This window comes from Phacochoerus africanus, chromosome 16, assembly GCF_016906955.1.
Source record: "Phacochoerus africanus isolate WHEZ1 chromosome 16, ROS_Pafr_v1, whole genome shotgun sequence".
Lineage (NCBI taxonomy): Eukaryota > Metazoa > Chordata > Mammalia > Artiodactyla > Suidae > Phacochoerus > Phacochoerus africanus.
The window spans coordinates 42,123,748-42,148,354 of record NC_062559.1 but is presented as its reverse complement, the minus strand read 5'-3'; the positions used below and the strand labels follow the sequence as shown (position 1 = coordinate 42,148,354).

The 24,607-nt window shown below is 49.7% G+C and overlaps 1 protein-coding gene across 1 annotated transcript in view; it reads left to right on the top strand.

The window, feature by feature from the left end:
* The window catches only part of MINDY4 (MINDY lysine 48 deubiquitinase 4), a 113,645-nt gene that overhangs the window by 47,723 nt on the left and 41,315 nt on the right, over window positions 1-24,607 (top strand). The window contains exons 6-9 of the mRNA XM_047762902.1: window positions 7,034-7,092; window positions 12,066-12,172; window positions 14,883-14,999; window positions 16,405-16,493. Of these exons, the coding sequence (XP_047618858.1) occupies window positions 7,034-7,092; window positions 12,066-12,172; window positions 14,883-14,999; window positions 16,405-16,493 (372 nt within the window). The remainder of the gene's footprint in view (window positions 1-7,033; window positions 7,093-12,065; window positions 12,173-14,882; window positions 15,000-16,404; window positions 16,494-24,607) is intronic.

Here is a 24,607-nt window from a genome sequence, read left to right as displayed (position 1 = left end):
ACCTTTTGGCTATTGCGAATAGCGCTGCCATGATGATGTATCCCTGTTTTTAGTTCTTTGGTTACATGCCTAGGAGTGGAATTGCAGGGTCTTATGTTAATTCTGTGTTTAACTATCTGAGGAACTGCCAAAATGTTTTTCACAGTGCCACTTTTCTGTGAATTAACTGATATGTTCTTTTGTCTTCTGCTTTCTGATTTAGAAGTTATATACTATATTTTTACTTTTAATATTACTGTTAAGTTTTGATCCGAATTGATTTAAAGTTTTAAATTTAGTCAGTATCTCTACCTCCTCAAAAAATGCAAGGATTTTAGAAAGCTTTAACTCTAATCATTCCCCTTCACAGTTTCCCTCTTTGTCTAATATCCCTTTGTTTTAAACTTTCCCCAGATTAGTTGCTATTGTCATTATTTTTATTGTTATTTCTCATTTAGGTTTATCTAAATGTTCACATATTTCTAGTCTGCCATTGCTTGAAATCTGCTCTTTTTTTTCTGGGTTTAGTTTTTTTTTGGGAAGTTAATCTCTTGATAGTTCATTTAGTGAAGGTCTATGATGGTAAACTTTTTTAGTCTTTGTCTAAAAATGTTCTCTTTTTTTAAAATTATAGTTGATTTACAGTGTTGAGTCAATTTCTGCTATGCAGAACGGTGACCCAGTCATCCATGTATATATATATATCTTCTTTTTCTCATACTCCATCACTTCTATCCCAAGAGATTGTATATAGTTCCCTGTGCTATAGTTTGCATCTACTAACCCCAAACTCCCAGCCCATCCCACTTCTCTGCACGCCCCCCCACCACAACCACAAGTCTGTTGTCTATGTCTGAGTCTGTTTCTGTTTTGTAGATAGGTTCATTTGTGCTATATTTTAGATTCTACATGTAAGTGATATTATATGATATTTGTCTTTCTCTTCCTGACTTTCTCACCTGCATGAGGAGAAAATGTTTTCATTTTGTCCTTGCCTTTAATATTTTAAATACTAAAGATGTGTTTTGTTAAAGAAATTGTTGTTTATAGATAATCTATCTTTTTGCTAAGGTTTTTCTCATTGTCTTTGGTATTCTGGTAGTTTTAAGATGACATATCTTGGTGTGGATTTACTTTCCCATGTACCACTGGAGATTTACTGTGTTTCTCTGAGGATTTATGTCTGGTAGGTTATTAGCAATTCTCTTTTCAGTAATTTCCTTTCTCACATTCTCTTTATTCTTTCCTTCTGGAACTTCTTTTAGATGTTATTGGACTTAAAGTTTTTTTTCCTCTTTATTTATTCTTTCATATATTTTATCTCTTTTCTGGTTGAGTTGCATTCTGAGTAACTATCATCTGATAGCTCCTAGTAATTTATTATCTCTTCACTGTATCTAATTTATTTTTTTAAGCTTAACAAAAGTTTTCTCTCAACTTTAAAAAAGTATTAACCCATAGAAAAGTTGAAAGAATAGTATGTGAACACCTACATTCTGCAGTTTAAGACTTTTTTTGCATTTTAAATTATAGTTGATTTACAATGTTGTGCCAATTTCTGTGACTCAGTTATACATATATGTACATTCTTTTTTTTGTTCTTTTCTATCATGGTCTATCCCAGAAGATTGGATGCATTTGTTTTCTCTCTCTTTCTCTCTCCTCTTCTTTCCTCCCACACATACACTTTTCATGATCCATTTGAAAGTAAAATTCAGATATCATGGCATTTCACCCCAAAATATATCAGCTTGCATCTCCTAAAGACAAGAACATCCTCCTTTGTAACCACAGCACCATTATCACACCAAAGAAATTTTGCATTGACTCAGTAACACCCACTAATGTAAAGCCCACAATCAAATTCCTCCCCGATGGCTCTAAAATGTTCTTTGGGTCTTTAGTTTTTTATCCCGGGATCCATTTAAGGTTCACACACCTGTGGTTGCTGTGTGTCTCTAATCTCTTTTAATCTCAAACAATTTCCCTCCTTTTTCGATTTTTCATGGTGAGTGTAGACTTGTTGTCTCACAGAATGACCGCTTTCTAGATATGTCCGTTTCATGATTAGGTTTATGTTAAACAGCTTTTGGAAGACAATACGTACGTGATGTTGTGTACCACCCATTACATCACAACAGGAACATATAATGTCTGTTTGTTTTATTTCTGGTGATGCTAAACTGAGTCAGTCCATTAGGGTTTCTGCCAGTCCTTCCGTCATTGTATTGTATTATCTATTGTTACGGTAAAAGTAACTTTCCCTTTTGCAATTACTAAGGAATCTGTAACTTGCAGACCATAGGAATATCCTGTGCCTCAAAAATATTTCAATCTGTGCTTTGAGCTTCCATTGATGGTCTTTTCACATATTAGGGATTTATAAAATGTCGATTTTCTAATTTCTGTCATTTTATCATTCCTTTTCCATTTATTAGTTGGCAGTGTTTTATAGAGAGGTGCTTTCTGTTATCTATCCCTGCCCCTCTTTCCTCCTCTAGTAGAAGACTCATGGATTACAAAAATATGTATTTCATATTTTGCTATCCATCATCATCATTATATGCTTAGAAGTTTTTTATTTCTATGACTGTATTTGCTTTTCAGAGCTGCCCATTTTTTTTTCTCGTATTGTCTATTTCCATTCTTTTTTTAAAAAGTTTCCCTACTATCTCTAATTACAGCCTGTTTTAGGTTGTTGTTCTATTATCTCAAATTCTTGGGAGTCCTAGTTGTTGTGTCAGCTGGTTTTAACTATGGTGGATTATTTTCTCATATATTTAACAGGTTTTTTTTTGTTTTGAGCATATTTTCAATGGGACTTAAAAAAAGAAAAACTCTCTCTCTCCAGGGGAATCTTGTGTGACCTGCTTTGTAGAAGGGCCCCTCCAGATAATTTTATATTGCTTCAGTTAGGTGTGCTGGAATATCACTGGCTTGGGGAAATTTTAGGTTAATTTCTTATATTCATAAGTAGGGTCAATTTATGCTCAGTTCAGTGTTTTCATCAAATAGAATGTACAGTAATTGATCCATGTTTTCATACTCTTGGGACATCTTTCTTTTGTAATCGTAACTAATTGAACCAAGTAGCCAGTGCCAAAGACAGAGGAAGGAGCCTCTTCTTGTCTCTGTTTTAATGCTGAGAGCTGATGAACTATTCTGAGTGTTGGTGCATAGGCAGTAGGGCATCTTCAGAAACCGCATGACCCAGCCCGTCAGTCCTCTCAGAGCCCTGGTATTAGGTCGTGTTCCTCAGCGAGTGGCCATGCTTAGGCTTCTCCCAAGGTACAGGTGAGGCACCCATGCCCACAGAGGGTAAATGACTTCCCCAGGGCCACTCAGATTGGAGGGATCGGAGGAAAGAACTCTGGTCTCTGAGTGGCTCTTTCTGTCCACCCAAGACTCCGTTATTCAGGGATTGAGTCCTGGCCCCAAGTAGCTCTGAACACCTGCAGTGCCCTGGCTCTTGTCTCTCCCTTAGGGACACAAAGAGGAGCTTGGCTGGGCAGGGGAGGTCTCAGACCCAGCAGGCAAGCTGGGTGACTGTGGCCTGGCTCCATGGATTTATTGGATGTGCACTTTAACACAAGACTCTGGGTTATCTACAAAATTGCATTTTGAAAAAGTGTTTTGAATCCTTGATTTATCTTTTTGTCATTGTTTTTCATAATGGGTTTCACTCAAAGGCAAGAACATGCTTTTAAACTGACCTTTTAAACTTTGTAATGCTTATGCCACCAAGGGACACATGAAAGGAACAATAGCGCATTCCCTGAGTGTGAGTGCTAGCATGGTCTCCTCTGCTGAAGAGATCCATGGGAAACGGCACCAAGCATCTGAACTGGGCTCTTGCAGCTGATGGATGGCCTCAGGGTGGAAGTCTCATGACCAGGAAGAGGCCCAGTTGTACCCTTGCTGCAGGAACATCATCCACACCCTCTCCTCAGGGCTCGTGGCCTTGTGACCATGCGCGTGCCCCTGCCGCTTTGCCCTCAGGAGCTGAAGGGGCCACTTGGGAGGTTTGGACTTTGTCTCCCAGTCCACAGGAAGCCATGGAGGGTTCTGGGCAGGGGAAGGAGCCATAAAATGGAAAAAAGAGCAAAATAGAGCATTTGGAGCCAGCAGCCTGGGTTTGAGCCCTGCTGGCTCTGGCACTTCTAAGGTATGTGACCTGTGGCTGTCACCTAGCTTCTGTGAGGGTCACTCCAGTAATTTGCACCTGTTTACAGAGCACTGACTAGGTGCTGGGCATGCAGGATGCAAAGGGAGAGAGAATCCCACAGTCCCTCGTTCCTGCTTGGTTGTTTCTCTTACTTGTGTGAACTAGTTTCCCATGGCTCGTAGGACAAAGTACCATGAATGCAGTGACTTAAAACAACATACGTTTATTATCTTACTGTTCCCGAAGACCGAAGTCTGAAGTGAGGTCCACTGGGCTAGTCAAGGTGTTGGCAGAGCTCATTCTTTCCAGAGGCTCTGGGGAAGGAGCTTTCCTTGCCTTTTTCAGCTTCTGCTGGCCACCCACGTTTCTTGACTTAGGGCTCCTCCCTCTGTCTTCAGACATCACCTGATCCTTTGTTTCCATCATCATACCACCCCTCCTCTTCTGTGTCAAATCTCTGCCTCCCTCCACAGGCACACTTGTGATTAGGTTGGCCCCACCTAAATAATCCCGGCTGCTTTCTTTCATCTCAAGATCATTCATTTAATCCAATTTGCAGGGTTCTTTTCACCCTATAAGGTACCATTTGCAGGCTCCTGGGATTAGGATGTGGATCTCTTTGGGGTGCATTGTTCAGCCTACCACCCAATGTCATGTTGCAATTTATGTCTGTTTATTTTACGCAATTGGGTAAGGAGAGAGACCTGCCAGATAACTGCCACATATTTGCTAGGTGAGTGAGTGAAGAAATGAATGAATGCATGGTTTGGAGTTGAGAAGAAGGTAGCAATCCATCTGGGCTACAGAGGCTCAGAGTGAGTCCACCAAGGGCTATTGTAGCTGGAGTGGACAGCTTGTGAGGAGGCGTAGAGGATGGGCTGAGACATTCGGCATGGAGGAGAGTGAGGGTGCAGAGGGAGGCGAGGCTGGGGCACTCGGTGGCCAGGTCACAGACAGTCCATAGGGCACCCTAGCGGGCCTGGATTTTGTTTTAGAAGGAAGCAGTGTTGTGTGGTGGTTACTGCCGTTATCTGTGGAGTCATTACCTGGGTTCACATCCCTGTGCTGCCACTTATTTGCTGTATAGCTGGGGAAGTGACTGACGTCTCTGAGATTCAGTACACCAACTACTTCATAAGGTTGTTCTGAGGAGCAGATGACTTTCAACGCTTACACAGCAATCAGCACACTGCCTGGAACAGTCAAAGGGATCAGAAAGTATTTTCTGTTGTTCCCATCATTGTGTAGACGTGACTACGGTTGTTGATGATCTTTGAAGAATTTCAGTAAGCTGTGGCATGGTCAGATTTGCTTTGTAGAGAGATGCTTTGACACCCAGGGGAAGATCTGGGGGCCAAGAAACCAGTTAGGAGCCTGTTAGAATGATCTCGGTGAGAGATGGAGAGGCAGAAGGCATAGGTGGGTATGAGAGGGATGCTGCCGTTGGGATGTTCCAGAGATGTTTTTACTCCTGCTGATCCCTGCTCAGAATGTTTCAAGGTGGGTTTTTGAGGCCATCTGGCACCTGTGCCTCAGTTCTTGCTTTTCAGATAGGGATACCGAGGCATGGCAAGGGGAAGGCACCTTGCCTTGGTCTCCAGATGACACAGTGACAGAAGGGATAGACAGAGATGGGACTTAGGTCCTTGGCTTTAGTGGCAGCGCCGGCACCGGTGGGGGAAGACGGCTGGTGGAGGCTTCTGGTAAAAATGCAGTTCGTCATTGATGGGCGCGGCGGCAAGGTGGCTGTGACACGGCCTCTGTGTTGACCCCTCCACATCCTTCCACTGCCCCCCCATGCCCTAGCTCCCCTTTCCATCTTGTTTTTCACGATTCCCCACAAGAACGCTTACCAAATCTGGTAGCACAGGGGCATAGAAATGTTGTGGTTTTGAATTGAGGAAAATGGGCTTGGCTGAGTGGGCGGGGAACTAGGGGAGGCTCAGGCTGCCTGGGAGGGTGGGGGAAGGAGCTCAGTGTTCCAGCACCAGAGAAGCAAACCCTGAGTCCAAAGCAGTATGTGCTCAGGGATTCGGTACTGCGCGTCCTCCACGGTCTTCCACTCACGCCCCTTCATACATCTTCAGGAGGAAGCCAGTTCAATAGAACGCGCCGTGGCAAGATTACAATTGTTACTTCAATCATATCTTTCCCTGCAAGGATGTTGGAGGAAAATATATTTCAATGCCACGTTCAAAAGAGCTGTCATTTTTAACATAGTAAATGGGTTTTTCAAGACGGTGATGTAATTTCGTTATTTTTAATATGTTCTTTTTAAAAATGATTTTACTTTAGTTCAGATAGATACATGCTGGGGGGAAAAAATCTAAAGAGAACTAAAACACAGGTGGGCCATTTTAAGAAAGCTCTATGTGCACAGGTTTACAAATCCAGATCATGGGATGTACTCTTTGGTGCATGCTAGAGGTTTCTTATAAATGGCTGGTGATAACTTGACAAGAAAGTGGAGAGAAAGGAAACACTTAAAAAAAAGAGATGAAAAGAAACCTGTGCAGTGATTGCAAGAACTTGATTTGTGCGTGTATGTGTGTATGTCCCAGCAGGATTACAGTGGCATCATAATACTAGCTTGCATTTGGTTCTTGGCAAGGGTCAAACTCTAGGGTTTGTCATCCTGTATTGGCTGGGGTGTGCATGTGTGTATACACAGAATTGAAGAGCACCTGTGAGGTGATTTGGTCCTATCCCATATGGAACCTGTGGCCCAGAGAGGGAGCGTGCGGATACCAGGCACACACAGAATGGCAGGGCCAGGCTAGAGGGAACCCAGCTCCTGAAACCCCATGCAGTGCCCCTCCCATTCCTCTCTGCTGTTTGCATTTCTCTGCCATTCGCCTCTGGTACACGGACATTTCCTTTCTTTTCTAGGAAAAATCAGTTGTCGGCGTCCAACAAGGTCGATGAGGAGCTGGCTGTGCTTCAGATTGGTAGGTACCAGTGAGACCTAAGTGCTGTACCCACCAGGGTCCAGGGGCTTCATTTGGTTCATCCGGGAGGTGGAGGGGCTCTCTACTGCTGGGGAGGGGGCTCCTTTCCTTCCACCCCACCTCAGGAAGAAGAGGCTGGCCTGGGGAGTGAAACAGGTTTCTCTCATTCTGCTTGATGCCTTCTTCCACTGCCTGTCTCTCCTGGAGAAATCATTTTAAGTCTGAACATTTCTAGAAGCATCCTGAGAGGGAGGGGGCAGAGGAGCCTTCCATGCATTTGGAGGTTCTTTTAGGACCACCGAGAACCTACAGAGGTCTCCAGAAGACAGTCCTCAGTCAAAATATTATTGTATAGCTCTGCCTGGAGAAGTCCATCCTTTAAAGCAGTTTACAGACATACTATTGAGGTATAAAATATGAACAACGAGGTGGATCGGTGCACAGACCTTTAGTGTTCAGGTCAGTGCCCTGCCACACATGTATGCATCTGTCTGTCTCCTCTCCAAGGTCAAGGGAAGAACCTGTCCATCCACTCTTTCGTTTTGAAGCCTCCTTTTTTTCCTCTTTCTGGAATTTTCCACTCCCCAGAGGCTTATGTGTTCGCAGGCCTTGGCATAGGCAGCGGTAGAATAAAGGATGACAACCAAAGGACCAGGCAGGGAAGGATGAGGCTTGAGTGCGTTGACGTTTTCCCTCCTCCTGGAAGCTGGCAGTTTACCTGTTGGACCATTTTGACGTATAAGAGCTGCTCACATCCTTTTCCTCTCCTTTTAAGCACTTGCTTTTACAGCAAAGGAAGAAAGCAGCTCGCCCTTTGGAAGTGACTTGTGTGAGACACGCCGTCTGACAGTTTGCTTTGATGAAGTTGAAAGGCGGGGGCAGGCTTTGGAATGATGGAGGCGGGGGTTTGTTTATTCTGCTCAGTTCTCTTCAGAGGGAACGGTTCCTCAGAGTTTTAATCATCAGTGGGGTTGCTGGTGGGATCACTCGGCCTACCCAGGAAGGGTGGACTTGGTTGGGCACAGGGCTGTGCAGAATGAGGCACGGAGCCGGGAAACCCTGGCATCTGAAGCCTTTCTGTAAAGCACTTTAAGATTTTCTAATGAAAGCCACTCCTGTTTAGACAGAAAGCGAAGCAGTTCCCGGCCTTCAGAACCCAGAGGGCTTCTATTGGGAGGAAGGCTTTTAGCTATTCTCTCAGAACCCAGATGTTTGAAGTGTGTGTGTGCTTCTGGAGGGAGGCCGACCCCTCTTGGCTAGTGGTTCGGCTGACGATTTAGAGAAGGAGATGGAGATAAAGGATAAGAGGTCGTGAAACCCGGTCACTGAGAGAAAGAGAAAGAGGAGCTTTGTGGTGGAGAGGCTCTAAAATTTGGTTAGAGGAACAGCATTCTCTTCCCCACCCCAGTGAATCCTTCTTTGGTTCAATTCAGCAAACTTCTGTTAGCAGCTACGTGTTCGGGCACGTGCAGGACTGTTGAAAGCTGACAGAGGTGATGATGAAAGTGGCCCTGCCTTCTTGGAGGGCAGGGTTGGATGGGTCAGAGGAAGAGAGGTGTCCCCTGATGGCAACACACAGAGCAGATGACCAAAAGCTCTTCACTGCTTCAAGAGGTGAATAAGCCAAGTTCTGTGCTGGGTTTCAGAAATTCCGATAGTGAGGTAGTATTTAGACTGGGTTGAAGGATGGACAAGGTCTGTCAAGAAAAGAAGTGAAATGAGTGGTGTTTGAGTCTGTCTCTGCATGTGTGTGGAGGATAGATTTTAGGTGTAAGAGCCTGGACATGGCGCGACTAGTGAGGAGGCTCTTGGAATAGTCCAGAAGAGGGGTGACTTGGCCCGTGTTCTGTCTGGGGAAGTCCTATGGGTATTGTAAGATCCTGCTCAAATACTTACCTCCTATGGGATGGGTCCCTGGCCCTTCAAGGCAGAATTGTTTGCCTCTTCTCCTCTGCCTTTATAACCTTTGCACTTGTCTCCACTGTAGCTCTTTTTTTTTTTAGCTCTTGCCACAGCCACAGCAGTGACACAGAGGGATTCTTTTTTTTTTTGGTCTTTTTGCCATTTCTTGGGCCGCTCCTACGGCATATGGAGGTTCCCAGGCTAGGGGTCGAATCGGAGCTGTAGCTGCCAGCCTACACCAGAGCCACAGCAACGCAGGATCCGAGCCGCATCTGCGACCTACATACACCACAGCTCACGGCAACGCCAGATCGTTAACCCACTGAGCAAGGGCAGGGACCGAACCCGCAACCTCATGGTTCCTAGTTGGATTCGTTAACCATTGCACCACGACGGGAACTCCTCCACTGTAGCTCTTATACCGTGTTATTTGTTTGAGGTCTCTGTCTCCCCGCCTAGGCAGTGAGCTCCTTAAAGTCAAGGGTGGTGTTTTAATCATCTCTGGACCTCCTCTGTCCCTCATAATACTGGCACATCATGGGGGCTCCATAATGTGCACAATGAACAAGTAGAAAAGCAATGATACATTCCCGTAACAGCTGAGCGAGGAAGGTGGGGGAAATGTATGGGGCTTTCCAGAGGCTCGGTGGTCGGAGGAGGCTGGAGCAGCATGGTGTGGGAGGAGGCTGGAGCAGCCTGGTGTGGGAGAAGGCTGAGGTTTCGGCCTTGGGTCCCTGGGGGAGGGTTGGAGAGATGGAGTCTGTTATCAGAATGGAAGCCTGGAGGGGTGCTATGCTGAGATTCCTGAGTCTGGAGGTGTTGGGGCACTTTCAGAAGATAGCTTGTTGGTAGGAAGTACTGGGAATCTGGAAAAGGGGTACAGGGGCCTCTATTAAGTATTACTATACATATGTATATGTTTTCCTCCAAAGGAAAAGTAAAATGGAATGGGAAACAAAAGCCTTTGCTTCTTTTCAACCACGCATTTACACCAGGGCCTTAAAAATAGCATTTTCAAACCACTGGCATTTGCATGTTGTCTGCTTGGCCAACATGTCATGCTGGGGTGCTTGTTTTCCTTTCCACGGCCGTCCCACCATGTCTGGGCGTGAGGCTTGCTGCATGGTTCTGAACTGACTGCCTGCACAGGGACCAGCTGCCTCCTGGGAGCAGCCAAGGGAGACTGCCTCCCCCTGGGCACTCTACCCAGTCTACTCCCCCTGGGCCCCTGCTCCCACCCTCAGACTTAATTCATGGGGCTGGAGCAGAGTGTGTTTCAGCCCTGGCTCCCTCCTGGACAACCTCAGACTAAACAGAAGCCTCCAAATAGGCTTAAATCCTGCCCCCTCTGGGCCTCCAGGAAATAGTCTGACTGGAGGCATCACAAGGACACTTCAGAGCCTGGCAGAATCCTATTACTCTCCCCTTCTGTTTGGGCCTCAGGTGCTTAGGGTTGAATTAATCCCACGTCCCTATTTCTTCGTGAACATTCTCAGTGTTGCTCTTTGCTCATCGGCTTCTCTCCCCTCGGCCTGGCCTTCCTTATGTCCCCTTGGCCCCACCCCCACACTCCCATGACCCTCCTCTCCATAAGTGACCATCCTCAGCATCTAGCGATTTCTTATTACCTGTGAATCGTTCTTGGAAAATGCGTAGTGTTGTTTTCCTTGCATATATTTATAACGGAAATAAATTGTGTTATGTTATGTATCCCACTTCTTTCTTACTTTCTCCACCATGTTTTCAAGACCTGAGTATGTTGATGGGTGAACATCTGGTCTTTATTTCAGGGTATTATTGTAAGGCTGTGTCACAGGGAGGCTTTTTCAGAGACCCTAACTCAGAGAGGTTCTCATTTAAATTCCAGACTTATTTGAAAATTTTTTCCGTCTTGAATCTGTCTCCCTTACAATGGACTGAGCCTCCAGGAGTTGGCCGCATGCTGTATCCAGTCCTCCTCCAGGGCAGAAAGGGAGGCTGTAGAATAAGATATAAGGCGTGTGTCCTGGGGATGTTCATCTTTTGACACCATCTCTGAAGATGTGGGTCTGGGCCAGTGACATTTCTATAGTCCAGGTGCACAGGATGATGGCAGAGAATGTTGGTTTCTGTACCGAGTGGCATGCTTTTAAAATCGTCATTTAATCTTGGGAAAATGGGGGAAGTCTCCAGAGGCTCTCTGGAGACCAGCCTGCGGCTTTGCCAGCATAATTGCCTTGGGCTGTTTTCACGTGGGTCCTTCAGCTGAGTGTTCTGGTAAATGCTGCGCCAGTGGATGTAATGCCTCGCTGGCTGGGAAGGCACAGGCTAGGCTGCCAGGACTCAAGAGGGGACCCTCTCTGGTCCTCAGTCGCTCAGCTATAAGAAGACTGTGTCTAGAATGTGACTTAGTGTCCCTTGGGTTGGAGGTCCAGGGAGGTCTGACAGGCAGGATGGCAGAGCGATTGGGAGTTGCCCTGGGTTTGTAGTCTATCTCTGCCACTTTCCATCTGTGTGACTTTAGGCCAGTTGCTTAACGTCTCTAAGCCTCTGTTTCCTCATCTCTAAGTGGGGTGATGATAATTACTCTCTGATGGAGCTGTTTTGGGGCTTAGGTTATAAAATACAAGTGGTTAATAAATGAAAACCACAATAGCCATAATCTATTATGACTATTACTGTTCTCTCAGGAAGGATGGCATTTTCTTTCTAATTCTGCCCTCTTCATGTTTGTCCTCAGGGGCACAGATTTGTGGCTCACAAAGAATTTTCTGAGCCAGACTTTTCTGGGCCCGATTTACGTGTCCACAGGCAGAGCTTTCTAGTGGGCCCATAGCCAAGTCCCACCTGCCAGCATCTTTGTGGACTGGACCAGCACAAGGGTGACAAGGAGCAAAGGCTCTCACTCTGCCTTGTTCCTTCTGATGTCGGCTTGGGAGCCCCCGAGGGGATGGGGTGGATGGTGGACCCCTTATTATTGGACTTACTCCAACCATCTCAGAACTCATCAGTGTTCTAGGAGTTAAATGGCTTCCTAGTCTCTTCTCCGTGGGTCCTAACAAGGAGCTCACATGGCTGTGGTTTTCTTTCAGAGGATGTGGAGGATGAATTGGTAAAGGAAGAAGTCATCCTGTCTCCAGTCCCATCAATGCTCAAGCTGCAAGTAGCATCAAAGCCCATCGACCTCTCAGTGGCAAAGGTGGGTGTCAGCTGAAACAGGTAGGGTGATACGTCTTGATTGGCATTTGTGTGAATTGCTCTGGTGTGAATTCAAGCCATCTTGATTGAGTTAGTGTGGATGAGGCAATTTCCACCTCTCTGGCCCCATTCGTCTTGTTAAAATCTCTTGGTCAGGAGTTCCCATTGTGGCGCGGCAGAAATGAATCCGACTGGGAACCATGAGGTTGCGGGTTCAATCCCTGGCCTCGATCAGTGGGTTAAGGATCCGGTGTTGCCGTGAGCTGTGGTGTAGGTTGAAGATGAACCTCGGATCTGGTGTTGCTGTGGCTGTGGTGAAGGCCGGTGACAACAGCTCCAATTATACCCCTAGCCTGCAGACTTCCACATGCTGTGGGTGTGGCCCTAAAAAGGACCAAAAAAAAAAAAAAAAAACCTCTCAGTCATTGTTAAAATGGAAAGTTGCATGTGATGTGGAAGAAAACCTGAATGGAGGGTCAGGAAAACTGGGGCCTAGTCCTGGCAGCTTTCTTTCCCTCTCCCTCCCTGAGATAAAAGGTGAGACTCCAACCTCCTCCCAGTCATTCCCTGTCCAGCTCTTCTGGTTCAGAGCTGCTTCACCACATCCGCAATCAGTAACTTCAGAGCTGTGAAGGGAACAGGACAATTGTCCTCATTAGCTTCACTCTGCTCCTACACTGTTGGCAGAGCTGGACTCAGGCTGGGCTGCAGTGAGGGAAGGACAGGGAAGTGGGGCCAGTTCTTCAGCACCATCTGGATTCTCCCCAGTGGCCTCCTGGAGTCAGGAATCGGGGAGCCGGTTCCTGACCTTAGCAGCCTCCTTTGCAGGGATGTCCTGGATTCTCCAGCATCTCTGCTGCCAGACGGCCTCGCCCACCCCCAGGGCCAGCGGTTCCTGCAGGATGGGTTGCTCTTCCTGCTGTCCTCCACTGGCTTTTCAGCCAGGATCCAGGAGGGAAAAATAAAACTCCTGGGGACCCAGCTGACCCTGTTCTCTTCCTACTCACCAAGTATTTACTCAGCATATGGATAAAAAGCTGAAGGTTTTTTTCGAGGATTTGTCCTTCTCCATCCCTCTCCTCCCTTTTGCTTCCTTCTTTTGAAACCACAGGGAGGGGGTCAGACACATTTAAGTGGCCCTAAGCCTAGGGATAAATGGTCTGGCTGTCTGCAAGGCTATGGTGCTTTGCAGTGAGTACTACTCTTTTGGGAAGGGCCCGCTGGAGGCCCCCCAAGACCACCCAGCAGTAGCATCTCCAAAAGCAGCTGAAAAAAACTGAGGCAGAGAAGAGGAGGATCCAAGACATGGCATCCCCAGCAAGTAGGACCCAGGTTTCCAAGCCTATAACCCTATGACCTGGCCACCATACTGTCCTTGCTGGGAGCTGTCATTGTGTGATCAGAGGACAGACATGGGCTTCAGCCAGAAAACCCAGGTTCCTATAGTTTCTAGACTCTCAGGAAACTCAGTTCAAATACATGGATGACTGTAGTTGGTGCAAAGAGGGCCACAGCCCTGGCAGGTGAATTCACGCATCCCTCCATCCCGTGTGCTGCCGGTCCACCCTTGATGACATGTTAGACAAATGCTCTGTCATAGAGGTTTCCCTTGTACTTAATGAAAGATAAAAAGAAATGATTCTAGAGGGAAATAATGTGAGTCTCTAGGAAGGATCTGATGAGGAAAGGGACTCTTGAGCGGGAAGTGACAGAATCCACGTGCTGGCCCTTGAGACTCCTGGATGTAAAATCATGACAGAGAAGCAGCAGCCAGCGTGGGAGAGTGTGTCTGGGGAGAGGCTCTCTTTCCCATCCAAGGGCTGGTCAGCAGAGAGGGGTTGGCACTTTCTGGGGGTCTGGAGGGTGAGCCCTGGAAGATGAATATCAGCCAGAAGTTTCGAGAAGACAGAGCTGTGAAAAATAGAGGGTTGCTTTGGGAGGTGGTGGGAGTCCCTTCCCTTGGTGGTTGGGGTATACAAGCCAAGTTTGGGGGGACTGCTCTCTGGTGGTATTGTGAGAAAGGGTTGTACCAGTGTGGGGTTGTCAAACATTTTCTGTTAAGGGCTAGATAGTATATTTTGGGCTCTCTGTTGCAACTACACAACTCGGCCATTGTAATGTAAACATAGACAATATGTAAACAAATGGACATTGCTGTGTTTCAGTAAAACTTATTTACAAAGCAAGTGGGGGGGGGGCTAAATTTGGCCTGTGGGTCACAGTTTGCTAGAGCACCAGTTGTCAGATTTGACTGTGCCTACAGAAATTACCTGCAGTTTTAGAAGCTACAGGCACTAGTGTCTGCCACCCAGGGATTCTGCTTTAGTTGGCCTGGCATGTGGTCTGTGCGTCAGGATTGTTCAGAGCTCCATAGGTGATTACAGTGTGTGGTCAGGCTCCTCTGAAATCCCTAGTAAAACTAAAATTTTGTGTTTCAAGGAACCTCTAAGGAACATAAAAAGATTTTGGCCTGGGTGGGCACAGGCATGTTTGGTTTACAGATGTTCCAGGGGTAAGAGCCTCAGGGTTGATTTTCTCCTTCCTCAAATATGAGAAGAATGGGTTTGCAAAATAAAAAGAAAATAGATTACCCTGCTGGAAAACAGATTACGCTGCTAGAATTCAAGACCAGCTCCTGTGGGAATGCAAACACCCAGCAGTGTATTGTTTGCTTTTAAAACAACCAATAAAACTCTCTTTTCTCCTGACAGGACATAAAGACCCTTCTGTTTGGGTCCAGCCTTTGCTGTTTCAATGAAGAATGGAAACTTCAGAGTTTTGCCTTTAATGACGCAGCCTCGTTAAAATATGGCATTGTGCAGAACAAGGCAGGTTGTTTTTAAGCTTCCCAGGGACTTTCTCTGGGCCCACCGTGGATGGAGGTGCCTGTCCCTGGGCTTGGTAAATCCTGTGAGGATCACCTGGGCTAGCCCCACATTTGCCCACTTGTCACCCCGGGGGGGATCCTCACATGTGGCTGGCAGAGCAACAGCAATGCATGGTGCTGGAGTCCTCGCTGAGAGGCGGCAGAGGGGCCCTGCATCTGGGAGGGGGTATCAGAGAAGGTCCTTAGGCTGATGTTGAGAAATGACATTGCAGGCAGAACTGGAGAAAGGACACTGGAGGCAGGTGGCTGCACGCACAGAGGGAGGCTGTGTGAAGGTCCAGGATCTATAGGAAGTGGTAAAAGTATTAAGCCTGGGAGCTCTCGTTGTGGCTCAGGGGTAACAAACCTAACTAGTATCCATGAGGATGCAGGTTCCATCCCTGGCCTTGCTCAGTGGGTTAAGGATCCAGTGTTGTCATGTCCTATGGTGTAGGTCGCAGACGCGGCTCGGCAGCTGCAGCTCTGATTCGACCCCTAGCCTGGGAACTTCCATGTGCTGCAGGTGCAGCCCTAAAAAGACAAAAAAAAAAAAAAAAGTATCAAGCCTGAGGACCAGAAGTGCATGAAGAGGGAAAAACATAGGTAGATGGTGGCAGGATTTGAACATGGCTTATATACGTTTCTCAAGATACACACTTTTAGGGCCAGAAGATACTCTAAATCTGGTGGCTCATCCAGGTTCCATTTCTCAAGCCCCAGAAGCCTCCCCTGCCTACACTGCCTGAGGAAGAGCTCCAGACCACCTGCTTCTCTCCCCAACACGGCCAAGTCAGCATGTGTTCTTGCACCCCGAGTACAGGGCACTCGTGGCCCGCTGCTCTGACGGTCCTCGTACTTACTGATGCCTTCAAGGACCCTCTCCCTCTAAGACACCCCTACTGGGTGCTGAGGCAGGCCTCCAGCTAGACCTAGATTGGTCAGACAAGCGGAGGCTGCCCAAAGGGCTAACTTCTAGCTGAGCTGCTACAAGGAGGCTTCCTGGAGGAGGCCTTTAGGATGGGCCTTGAACCTGGGCAGTCAGTTGACACGCTGAGGCCGTGGCCATGGAAACAGGATGCCTGTGGGGATAGCCCTGGCTCCCCACTCGCCTGGTTGTGAAGAGCCACTTTCCTCCCATCACACCACAGACTTGCTCCTTCCTCTAACAAGGGGCACCAGGGCCTTTGTCCCCCCCTGCCCAATTCAGGTCAGCTTCCTAGAAGTCGTCACCGTGTCAGAAAACCCTGTTTGAGGGGCGTCGGCTCCCCATGTTCTGTAACCTGCAGAGGCTGGTTCTGGAGGCAGAGCCGCTCTGGCTCTGCCCTGAGCCAGTTCTCACGGGCACTCATGCTCAACCCTCTTTGCAGGGTGGTCCCTGCGGGGTTCTGGCGGCTGTCCAAGGCTGTGTCCTACAGAAGCTCCTGTTTGAAGGAGATAGTGGAGCCAGCTGCGCTCGGTAAGTCAATGCTCATTCCGGCAATATCTTCTTTTCCCAGAGCTTCTCCACACTGTCCAGAAAAAATAAGCAAGGAAATGTGTGTGTTCCCTGATATTTCCCGTCTTCTGGAAAGGGAAATGGCAGCTGGCTAACAGGGCCAGTGCTGACCGGTCTAAGTGACCTCCGTGCATCTCTGAGAGCAGGGAGGCTGGCAAGTCATGCTCATAGGGGATGCGGCGGCTGGGCAGCTCAGCAGCTGCCCGAATCCCGACCACACGTCACTCTGCTGACCCTCCATCCCCACGGAGCCCAGCTCTTCCTCCCCTCGTTACCCCACCTCTGTCAGCAGCCATCTCCACGCAGTCCAGACAGCCCCACACGATACAGCTGCTCGCCCCTGGCCATTCACTCTCCACCTTATACCCTGAATAGTTGCCCGTGGCCCCTCATTCTCATTTTCACTCCCTCATCAGGCATTTCTGGAACATTCTCTCTGTGCAGGCACAAGTGATACAGAGAGGCACAGATGCATTCTCTCTCCTCCAGAGTGCTCTGTGAAGTTGAGTTATGGAGAGAAACCCATAATCCTATCTTGTGGTTGGTACTGAGATAGAAGGATTATTGAGGGGCTGGCCAGGACCGGGGCAGCTCAGCCAATCTGAGAGGACAGCCCTCTTACCTGAACCAGTAACTGCCTGCCCAGTTGTACCGAGTCACCCTCAGGCTACAGAACTTCTGGCACTTTTTTTTTTTTCTTTCAGTTGAAATCTACCATACATAAAAAAGTACACAACTCAAAAAAGTGCACAACTCATATGTGTTCTGCTCTGTGAATTATTGTCAAATCACATGCCTGTGAACATATCACCCAGCTCAAGAAGGAAAATATTTCCAGCACCCCAGAAGCATCTTCCTTCCTCCATTCTCCTTCCCAGTGTTGTAATTAAGTGGATTTGGAAATCACAGTTTAGTTTTGCCAATTCCTGAACTTTAATTAAAGGGACTTGTTCTTGACATAGGCATTTTGGTGCCTTTTGGTGGGGGGACAACAAAACCCATCCCCCATTTATTCATGTTTAAATTCCTGGGAAAAGCACTAGTTCCCCAGACATCTAGTCAAGCTTGGTGCAAATGGAACACATTTTACCATTTTAAAGGAGGATGTAGCCTTAGAGTTGGAGTAAAGGAAGCTTTTCATGCTTTAATAATAATTTGTTATTTAATAATTTGTTCAATAATGTGGCTTCTCTAGTTACTTTGCAAAGTAACAATCCAAGGTTCATCTTTCAGGCTGAAAGATGCTAACCGTAAGTATAGTGTAGCCGGAAGGAAGCCCAGTGGCATAGCATTTCCACAGCAAGGCCCCACCTTGTCCCATCCCACTCCCCAGCCTGCTCTGGAGTCCAGGCCAGCAAAGCACTGTCCACGCTGTGGCTGGGAGAGCCCCTTGAAGGGGTCAGCACAAGTGCACGCCCTGCCCATCCTCCCTCCTTGCACTGGGGAGAAACACAGGACTCAGAAGGGCAGCCATGGCCTTGGCTTCGTGCCCCCTATGACTGAACATGAGATCCAGACGAATAGGCCACGGAGGACGTGAAGGGAGCTCAGGGCCCAGGGATGTGAGGAGGGTGGGGCAGGCCTTCTGGAGGAGTGACATTTTAATCTTACGGCTGAGCTGGAGGAGGAACTGATTCAGTTCCCACGCAGGCCTGTTCCTCCCTTGATTTTCCCTCCCAGCAAATCCCCTAGAGGCCTTCTCCGGCTCCTGCCACGCAGAGGCTGTGACCTCCCAGCTGAGACAAGCCCGGGCCTGCCTCAAGGCCCCTACCAATGGGTGCCCTTTCTATCCAAGTGATTACCTGTCCCGTGTCTGCCCCTTGGGACACAAGCGCCCTGAGAACAGGGGCCTTCCTGGGCCGCCTGGTCACTAGCTGGTCCCTGGCATCCAGCCCCAGGCCTAGTCCATGGGAGAGGCCTTCAGAATTTTTTTTGGATGAACGCATGGACAAACGCATGGGTTCTCCAGACTAACAGGAGGGGAGGGACAGTATTCCAGCAAGAAGAGCAGTGTGCAGAGGCCTGAGTTGCCTGGAGAGGCCAGGGCAGGGTGTAGAGGGCAGGCCGAGGCCCAGGTGGCAGGTGGGTTAGGGCCAGACTGCCAGAGAGGCCTCGGGTCCAGCAGCCTGCTTGGGTCAAGCTTGGGCCTTGGCCCTCATGGGAAATGTCTCATAACTCATTTCAGCTCCATGTCCTTCAGAGCTGCTTTTGGACTTGGACTTTGGACTTCTCAGGGGAAGTCTTTTCCCAGCCATCAGGAGTGGGTGTTTCTGCCCAAGTTTTCTTGTTGCCTGCCCTGCACCCCCACCAAGGGGATGTAAGAGCCTCTGGACCCCCAGGCATGTCCTCAGGAGAGTTCTACTCTCCACACCAGAGAGGGCAGCCAGGGCTTGGAAGGCAGAAGGTCCTTCAAGCTGGGGGCCCAAGATGGCTCCAGATAGAAAGAAAACTGTACCGGCTGTGGGAAGTGAGTTCTTCCCTACCCGCCACTGCCTGCCAGTCAGCCAGACCTTCCGTTTGTACTGACAGTTGTCTATTTATTTAAGCACCAACTAGATGGAGAGCTTGCCAAGGCTCTGCTGGGAAGAGGGGGCGGAGGGCGGGGGTATTGCAGCCTGGCCCCCAGGGGTTCCCTCTCATCTGAGAGCCTGAGAGAAGAGTCAGGGCCAGCCTAGGTTGAAGGCCCTCAAAGGCTGGGCTGGGGGTGCAGAGCTGGATCCTGGCGGGCAGTGGTGTGTTGGCAGAGGGGGGAGAGGGTAAGGGCCGCTGGCTGCTGGGGGTTGTGTGGAGTGTGCCTGGTGGGAAGGGGTCCTGCTCGTGGGGAGGCCTGTGCTGAGCAGCCAGGAGAACTCCACCTGCTGGTCAGGCAGGGCCTCTCCTGCAGGCAGTGTGGAAAGATCCATGCTGCAGAGGAGTGACCTTGCCTGTCTTTTCAGCCCCCAACTATGGGTGATGCTTATAGTGCCCTCTGCTGCTGCACCCCTGGGGTGAGTCCTTCTGGTTCAAGCCAAAGCCAGGGAAGTGAGGGGGTGGGGCCCGGGGCTGGCAGCCGAGGAAGGAGGCGAGAGCAGTCTGGGTCGCCCTTGGCTGAGGTGAGGCCCTGCATCTTAGAGGCCACAGAAAGTCATCTTGGCCAAATGGGCATGGGTGCAATCTATAGGTGCCTGTGCTGTGCCCAGCACTGTGGTCCTTAGCTTGTCCCAGGATGGGGGTGTCTGAAGAGAGGGCTGGACTGGTCACACACCAAGATTACAGCGGTGGGCGAGCAGGGCCTCCCTTTCCCCTTTTGTGAATCTCTGTCCTGCTCAAGTCTGACTCCGTGTGCTTCATAATTCATCAAGGGCCATGCTGCTGGGTTGGATGCGGGGATGACCTGATGTGGTACATGTAGGGAAACTGAGGCCCAGGGTGGGAAAGACGCTTGCCCAGGTCACACCTGGCCTCCATGGCAGAGCCAAGCCTGGCACATGATGCTGTCCGTCACACCACGTGTGTCCTAGAAGGGACTCTGAATACCAGGAAAGCCAGAGGGGCCAGGAGGGGCTGGCAGCAGGAGGCTCAGTGTCATGAGCTTGAAACACCTGAGGGCTGGACCCCCAGATGGACTCTCAGTGACCAAGGTGCAGCTCTGTAGTTTACCAAGGGCTTCTGGGCAGAACCTCCCTATTTTGCCTAATCTGGAAACAAATAAATACAGAAGATGACAGACAGTAATACAGTAATCCCCTGGGCACCTGCTGCCTCATGAAAGCAAAGGGTGACATCCCTGCAGGGACTGCTCAGCCCCAGCCTCTCTGGTTTCACTGATCCATTTGTAGGATTTTAACATCAATTGATTGGGTCATTGATGTTGCTGCATGGTTTGTGTGTTCTGAGCTGTGTTTAAGCCTTCAGTACTCCATTTTGACTCTGAAATTCCAGGATTTCAGAAATGATCTGGCTTATAGGAAAAAAAACCCAAAACAAATAAAGCAAAACCAGGCCAGTTCCTCTGTTCTCTTCAGGAACACCGCGATGGCCCGCCTGCTACACAGAGGCGGCACCTGTAGCTGCCAAACTATGGGCCCTGCAGGGGATCCGGGACCAGGGCCGGGGGGCCTTTCCGTGCTGATCTGCAGACCCAGGCGGGGAAATGGTTCTGTGAAAGCAGCACGAGGATGTGACTGCGCCCTCCAGGGAAATCATGCTGAAATAAAGGCTTCTTGGCACGGGTGGTGTTTTTCCTGCAGGACTGTCTGGCTTCATTAAGGTTCATTCCATCAGGCCAGCAGCCGGCTTCTCCTCAATCGGGGAGGACAGAGCCGGGCGGCAGGACCTGGTGTTTTTCCACTCGAGGAGGGGCTGTGCCGGCCGGCGGCTCAGCTCGTGGGAAGAGACGGTGAGCCTCGTTCCCCTGCGGGCCTGGGCAGCACCTTGGGCAAGGGAGCTGTCCTCTCGCTGAGGAAGTTGAGGCCCTTGTCCAAGGCCTCTCTGGACATTAGTTAGCGGAGCCAGGCTCGGAACCAGGTCCGGTGGGCCCCAGGCCAGCCTTCTTCCTCCGGCAGGGTTTGACCCTGAGAGGGAGTGGAAAGGCCTGCAGTCACTGGCCAGCTTTCCTCTGGTTCTTCTGCAGGCTCAGATGGGTGGGCACATCAGAGTGGACGGGTCAGCCTGTTTTGACATCACGAGGGTAGAAATATCTCTTTAATCTGAGAGACTTGGGTAACGAGACAAATGTCTTATTCCTCCCCGCCCACCACCATCCTGCATTTCTGTGAGGACTTAGGATTTTTAAAAAAGAAACTTCTCTTGGTTTAAGAGCCAGGCCAGGTGCTAGATTCATGGTAGGAACTTGATAAACACGCGTGTCCCTGATCGAGGCAGTGCAGGACCATCCTTCTCACCCAGGTGAAGGCAGACACTGAGTGACCTGGTGAAGGTGGAGGCTGGGTGGCTCTCCACACCTCCCTCCTTCCTCTGTCGCCTGCATGCCCCAAAGCCTTGTCTTCCCTGGGCCCGGTTACGTGGCAGGACGACAAGGCTGGACTGACATGTGGGGCCATCTGGCCCAGTGGCCGCCTTTATGGGTGGGGAGGTGAGACCAGTGACGGCAAGGGGCTTCCTCAAGGCCTTGAGCCGGGAATGGAACCCCGGTCTGACCATCGTACTACCCTGATGCCTGTTTTGTGGAAGGCCGTGGCTCAAAAGAGCAGGCTGGAGAAGACTGGGGGCGGATGGAGGGGCTAAAGGGAAGCCAGTGAAAAGAATGATGACTTTTGTATAGAAACATGGAGGTTCAGAGGGTCTATAATTGGGGCCTGTGAGGCCTGGAAAATATGCCCGGCCCAAGAGCCAGGTCTCTTGATGGTGTTGCAGGTGCTGGAAAGTGGGCTCAGAGGCCGAGGGATGCTGGTTTCCGACACCAGGAACTCCAGACAGCTGCTTCCAGCTCCCCACTCTCTGCTTCCTCCCTCCCTGCTGTTTCTCCTTGTTCAGTTTTTACTATGTGACCTTGGGTAAATCATTTAGTCTCTGTGCTTTGGGTTTCCCCATTTTAAAAGGGGACAACAATAGTACCTCCTTCATAGGGTGGTGGGGTTTTTTTTGTTGTTGTTTTTTGTTTGTTTGTTTGTTTGTTTTAAATGGCCGAACCCACGGCATATGGAAGGAGGTTCCTAGGCCAGGGGTTGAATCTGAGCCACAGCTGCTCCTTTAACCTACTGTGCCAGGCTAGGGATCGAACTCATGCCTGCCCAGCTACCCGAGCCACTGCAGTTGGATTTTTAACCTACTGTGCCACAGCGGAAACTCCTGTGGGATGGTTTTAATGATTAATGAAATAGTACTTGTGAAGTGCTTCTCACAGTGCCTGGCACATGATAATGTCTTCATGTATGTTGCTTTTTAAGATCTTACTTGTGGCCACACTGAGAAGCTTTCTATCAAGCGTTACCGGCTTCAGTAAGTTAGTGTAGAACATAGTGAGGGTTTGGAAGGTGACCTGGTGCCGTCTGCACATTTTCCAGCACAGATGTTCTAGGCAGAGTATACAGCCCAGGCATAACTTTGCACCACTCACTCCTACCCACAGTGAGCGCCTTAACTGGGGAAGGTCTGGTCCCACCGAGCTGTGGGAGGGGCCCGTGGGGAGGACGGGAGGGAGGGCAGGATGGAGCAGAGCCAGGCACTGGCTGTACAGCTCAGCCAAGGAGCAAGGCACCCTGGTACCCAGCAGAGGCAGGAAGGGGTGAGGCTGACATGCCTGCCAGTCACCTGGGTGGGGGCAGGGCAGGAAACAGGAGCCGTGGGGATGATGGGGTCCACAGTCACGAGTTCTTATCCCACAGAGATCAACGTCCAGTCCCTTCTCCTTTGTCTGATGAGTCCTACTTTCCAGGCCCTGCTTGGTCCTTGGCAGCCTCTCCTGAAACCCAGGGCAGCGCTTCCTCACCTTTGTTTTCATAGTTGACGGTGGCCCAGGCCAGCGCTCCGCACAGCTCAGGCCATCCGGTTTGCTGATGGCGTGATCACTGTCTCCAGAGGAGCAGGGGGCTTCCTGAGGCCGCACCAGTGCCAGGGAGCCTGCGTTTTATTTCTCAAGTTGTTGGATGCTTGCTGGTCTCTTTGGGTTTGAAAGATGGCCTGCTGCCCGCGGCTGATCACATTCACATCAGATGTTCACCTTCCCGTGACCTCTTTGGCCACAGCCGAAGTGCGGACTTGAGGTTTCCATAAAGATGGCAGCAAATGCTGCCCTTTATTGAACATTCACCACACGCCAGGCCCTGGGCCAAGGGCTTTACACATGTCACCCCCAAGGCGATGAAGGAGGTACCACTGTCATGGCCAGCTTGGGCATGGGGAACCTGAGGGACCCGATGTCCTGTTGAGTCACAACAGTCTCGGTGCAGACGGCTGGCTCGGTGTCCTAGGCACTGGCCCGGGTCACAAGCTGCCCGCCATGCTGACCTGCGTCCTGATCTCCTGGTTGCCCTTTCCTGCCCTGAGGGGAAAGATAGAACACCTGTTTTCTTTCCCCCTCACAAGCTCAGCCTGGAGCTCAGGAGTTCCTTGGCGACGGAAGGCGTGGAAACTCCTGTGTTCCTGTGAACTCTGGCAGGGTCATCAAGCCCCCTTTCGTTTGTTTGGAAGGGAGACACTCAACACCCAGCCCACTTTTGTAACAGTTTAGAAAAGCTTCAGAATCCAGGGTGGGCAAGAAGCGCCACTCGGTGGAGCCCTGGAGATGTGAATCTGAAAGGAGCACCCCCTTCTCTCTCGTTGACTTTGTGCGCTGGGGGCCTCTGGGTGACGGTGTTCAGGGTAAGAGAGCTCTCTGCCATTTTCGACACCCGCTGACTGCCTGTTCTTCTTCTTAAACCCTTTTGCTCCTAAGACTGTAATGGCTCGTCTCTGAGCTCCGCCCCTCCTGTCTTCCTCCCCCGCCTCCCCCACCTCACCCCTGCGGTAGAATTCCACGGGCCCCACCCTTAGCCATGACCTCTGCCTTCCTCATCCTCTCTCTGGGAAATCTTAGGCGCTCACAGTGCCAAGGACGCCTCATGGGCTGGTGGGCAGTAAACCTCTACTTGGTCCAGATGGCTCTTCTGGGGTTTGGAGCAACAGCTTCACCCGGGGCCCCACACGCACCTCCAGCTGCTCCCTCTTCCTGCCCCCATTCCTCATTTCAGTTGGTGGTACCACCATGTACTCACTCAAAACCCAGCAGTCACCCCAAAGCCTTCCTTTCCCACATCCCCAGGCCCGTGTCTAAGTAACCAGCACTTTACCCTCGGAATCTGTTTCCTATCAGCTCGGGGAGCACAGGGCACCTGCTTGCCCAAGCCGTTGTCTTCAGGGGTTTGGATATCGAGACTGACAGGGGCTGGGGCAGAGCAGGGTCATGCCTCTGCCTAGAATGGCAGCAGTTCCAGGCTTGGTTCCAGGGCTTTGTCTGAACTTGCAGCCTTTCCTTCCGACACCTCTGGACCCTGCCAAACCCCCAGAGGCCCCTTTGCTCCATGGGTGATTTTTCTGCCTGCTGCCCCTCCAGTCCTGCAGAGGCCTCTCCCTCAAGTCTATTCCCCTGGTTCTCA